We start from the raw sequence: 3844 nt of genomic DNA on the forward strand, positions 1-3844 counted from the left end.
GTATTCTCATGGAGCTAATAACCTGCCAGAAAGCTAAAAACGAGAAGGGATTTGAAGATTTATTGACCAAACACTACAAGAATGCAGGCCAAAAACCTACGGCAAATATCATTGTTAAAGCGTAGGAAACAGTCTTTTCTTACCCAATACCTACGAAAGTAAGTTATAGGAAATCGGCCGTCGGAAATTTTAATTGGTAGGAAAGTCGTCGGAAATTTCCTACGAAAAAGTCCGTAGGAAATTTACTACGGACAGTTTGGTAGGACTTTTGTCAGAAACTTTTGACCAAATTCCTACTAATATCCTGCGATTAGTTTTTCCTACGATATTTTACCTTTTTATTTCCTACGAATTATTTTCACCATTTAATAATAAAAATATTAGTTAAATTAATTCGGAAAATTATTTTAAAATTAACTAATTAATATTAATTTTAAATTTTAAATTTATTTAAAAATAATATTATATTAAAAATCCCAAACTGGGAATAAAATTGGTTTACAAAAATATTAAACCAGAAAAAACTTAAACCAAACCAACTAACTTAAACCAAACCAACTAAAAAACCGATTTTCAGAAAAAACATAATGGCTGAAAAGCCATAAATGAGAAAACAAAAATCTACCCTGCCACATTTGAGTCTGTGTGCCATAAGGGACGTAATATTTCGAAAAGACCCTTAATAAAAAGGGGAGATGGCATTCTTGATTTTTCTATTTTTTTTTTTGAAAATCGAGAAAATTTGAGAAATTAGAATTCTGAAATTCTAATTTTCCGTTTAAAAAAAATTTGCCGTTCAAAAAAAAAAAGAATTCTGAAATTCTAATACCAAAACCGATCTGGTTTTTCTCAATTTCTGGGTTAAGCACCTGAACCAAAACCCGAAATCGAAAATCTTCCCAGAAATCGCCCGATTGATCTGCTCGAATCTCGAATCCGTCTTCGTTTATTATCGCTCGGCGCGGTTCGCCGGCCTTCTCTGAATCCGTGGTGTTCGCCAATTCTTGTTTCTCTGCCGTCATTTCGTAATTAGGTATACTTCTTCTACAGTTTGGGGATTATGGTTTAGTAATCGATTTGTCAATTCCGGTCGTTTTAGGTTGCACATTGGCTAGTAGAGTGGCGTATATATGTCAATTTAGTCTTCTGAATGTTAAATTTAACTTGTTGCCGTTGAATCGAGCTGATCGTAAGTTTGTATAGTGAATCAGTGAGATATGGGACAACTGGTACAATTAGGTTAACTGAATGGAAAGGGACAACTGGTACAATTGGGTTAAGTGAATGGAAAGGGACAACTGGTACAATTGGGGTAACTGAATGTAATGGGAAAACCGGTACATTTCGGGTAACTGAATGGAATGGGACAACTGGTACAATTGGGTTAACTAAATGGAATGGGACAACTGGTACAATTGGGATAACTGAGTTGAATTGGGTTAACTGAAAGGAATGGGACAACTGGGACAATTGGGACCCGGAATGTATTGGGACAACTGGTACAATTGGGATAACTGATTGAGATATGTGGGACAACTGGTACAATTGGTACAACTGTGAGAAAATAGGAAATATTGTTATTCGTTAATGACTTTTTTTTTTTTTTTGTGAACAGAAGAGGATGAGCGGCCACACAAACATACATTTTGAGTATGGAGGATGTTATTATAAGGAAGGAGAGGAGTTTAAATGGATATCAAGAAGCCCCATCTATGCTATATCATTTAAAACCTCTTTGGATGAGGTTACATATTCGATGGTTGTAGATGGTATATGCAAGAAGATTGGGGTAAACGATAAAGCTCAAGTTAAGCTACATTCCGTTGGTAGCTAAGCCACTGAATGATTCATGTATTGTTGATGATGGTGATGTGTATGTCTATCTAACAACTGTGGATAAAAAGGGACTTAGATCTGTGTTGCATGTGGAGATAATGGAAGATTTGGAAAGAGATAAGATTCAGGAGCTAGAAACAGGCGATATTATGCTTGAAATCGAGGAAGCAGGGAAAGAACAGGAAAAACTTGCTATTGTGGCTGTACCTGAGACTGAGAAACAGATAGTGATTGATGATGTTGTTTCACAACCGGATGATCATGAACATGTAGAGCCTGCAGAATATGGTATGGATGAGCATGATCACGTAGAGCCTCTTGGGGCTTTAGAACCGACTCAGTTTGTTCTTGAATGGGAAGATGGTGCTGGTTTTGAAAAGAATCAAGAATTTCGATCGAAAGAGGCGTTGCGAGTATTGGTTGAGAGAGCTTCGCATAAGGGATGTTTTGAGGTCAAAACAGTGAAGTCTGATCCTGGGCGACTCATTCTTAAATGCCGTCAAGCTGAACATGGTTGTTCATGGTATGTACATGCTGTAAGAATGAAGGATTCAACTTACTTCAGCCTTAGAGTATACAGGAAAATGCATAGTTGCTCTCGGGTCCTTACCAGCACAATTGAGAATAAAAGAAAAGGCACTCCACAAGTTGTAACAGATGTTTTGCGTGCTTCGTATCCAGGTGTAGTGGACATACCGGCTCCTAGAAGTATTGTGAAGGTTGTTTAAAATGAAGCTCATGTGAATGTGTCCTACTCTACTGCCTTGAGAGGAAAAAAACTCGCGATTAGTCAAGTGAGGGGTAGTCCGGAAGAAAGCTTTCAAAGATTGCATTCTTATCTGTATGTGTTGAAGCTGGTGAATCCTGGTACAGTGACGAACGTGATAGTGGATGGTAATAATAAGTTCAAGTATCTTTTTGTTGCTTTGGGTGCCAGCATTGAAGGCTTTAGTTCAATGAGGAAAGTCATAGTCGTGGATGCGAATTTTCTTAAGAATGTTTATGGTGGTATGCTAGTATTTGCCACGACTCGGGATCCTAATCATCACCATTACCCCATTGCAATGGGTGTAATCGATAGTGAGAAAGACTCTAGTTGGAGATGGTTTTTAGAAATGCTCAAAACTGTTATACCAGATAATCCTGAGATTGTTTTTATGAGTGACAGACACACAAGCATAGCGAAGGCAGTGCAGGAGGTGTACCCTCAGTCTCAGCATGGATTTTGTGTGTGGCACTTGTCTCGTAATGTGAGGGTTAAAGCAGCCAATGGTTAGAAGGATTTGTGTTCTAAAAAATTCATTGAGTGCGCTCATAAGTACACCGAAAGTGAGTTCCTAATTGCATACACCGAATTTGGTAGAATGTTTCCCAAAGCTGCGGAGTACTTAGAGAATGGTCTTCCTCTTGAAAAATGGGCACGGTGGAATTTTAAAGGAGACAAGTACAACTTGGACACAAGCAATGCCTGTGAATCAATGAACAACGTTTTCAAGAAGGCGAGAAAGTATGCACTATTGCCTTTGATTGATGCGTATGTTGAGAAAGTGTCTGAATGGTTCAACATGTATAGGAATAACATAGCTGGTGCATCATATTCGAAGAAACGGGTGCCGTTTGTGGAAAACGAATTGCATAAACAATGTGCAATTGCGACCAAATTAGATGTGACTGAGCTAAATCTACCTGGGCTTGAATACAGTGTAGTTGGAGTTGATGGGAAGAGCTATCTGGTTAATTTGGATACAAAAAGCTGTGGGTGTCACATGTTTGATATTGATAAGATTCCATGTGTTCATGCAATAGCCGCAACCATTGCAATGATGCGGACGTCCTCAAGAAGAAGAGACTTACACATTTTCGATTTATGCTCGAGATACTACTTGATTGATACTTGGGCGATGGCTTACCACAGAACCATCTATATGGTTCCGCATCATTCTACTTGGATTATTCCTGAGGAGGTTGCTAATTTAGTTGTTTACCCACCAGACTACACCAAAAAAGC

The 3844-nt window shown here is 38.3% G+C and overlaps 1 protein-coding gene across 1 annotated transcript in view; it reads left to right on the plus strand.

Annotated features, from left to right (window-relative positions):
• Nucleotides 1–3200: 3200 nt before the first annotated feature.
• The window catches only part of LOC112088451, a 10312-nt gene continuing 9668 nt past the window's right edge, over nt 3201–3844 (plus strand). Inside the window, exon 1 of the mRNA XM_024158732.1 lies at nt 3201–3800. Coding sequence (XP_024014500.1) covers nt 3201–3800 — 600 coding nt within the window. The remainder of the gene's footprint in view (nt 3801–3844) is intronic.

Source organism: Eutrema salsugineum, unplaced genomic scaffold, assembly GCF_000478725.1.
Source record: "Eutrema salsugineum unplaced genomic scaffold, Eutsalg1_0 scaffold_14, whole genome shotgun sequence".
NCBI classification, from domain to species: domain Eukaryota; kingdom Viridiplantae; phylum Streptophyta; class Magnoliopsida; order Brassicales; family Brassicaceae; genus Eutrema; species Eutrema salsugineum.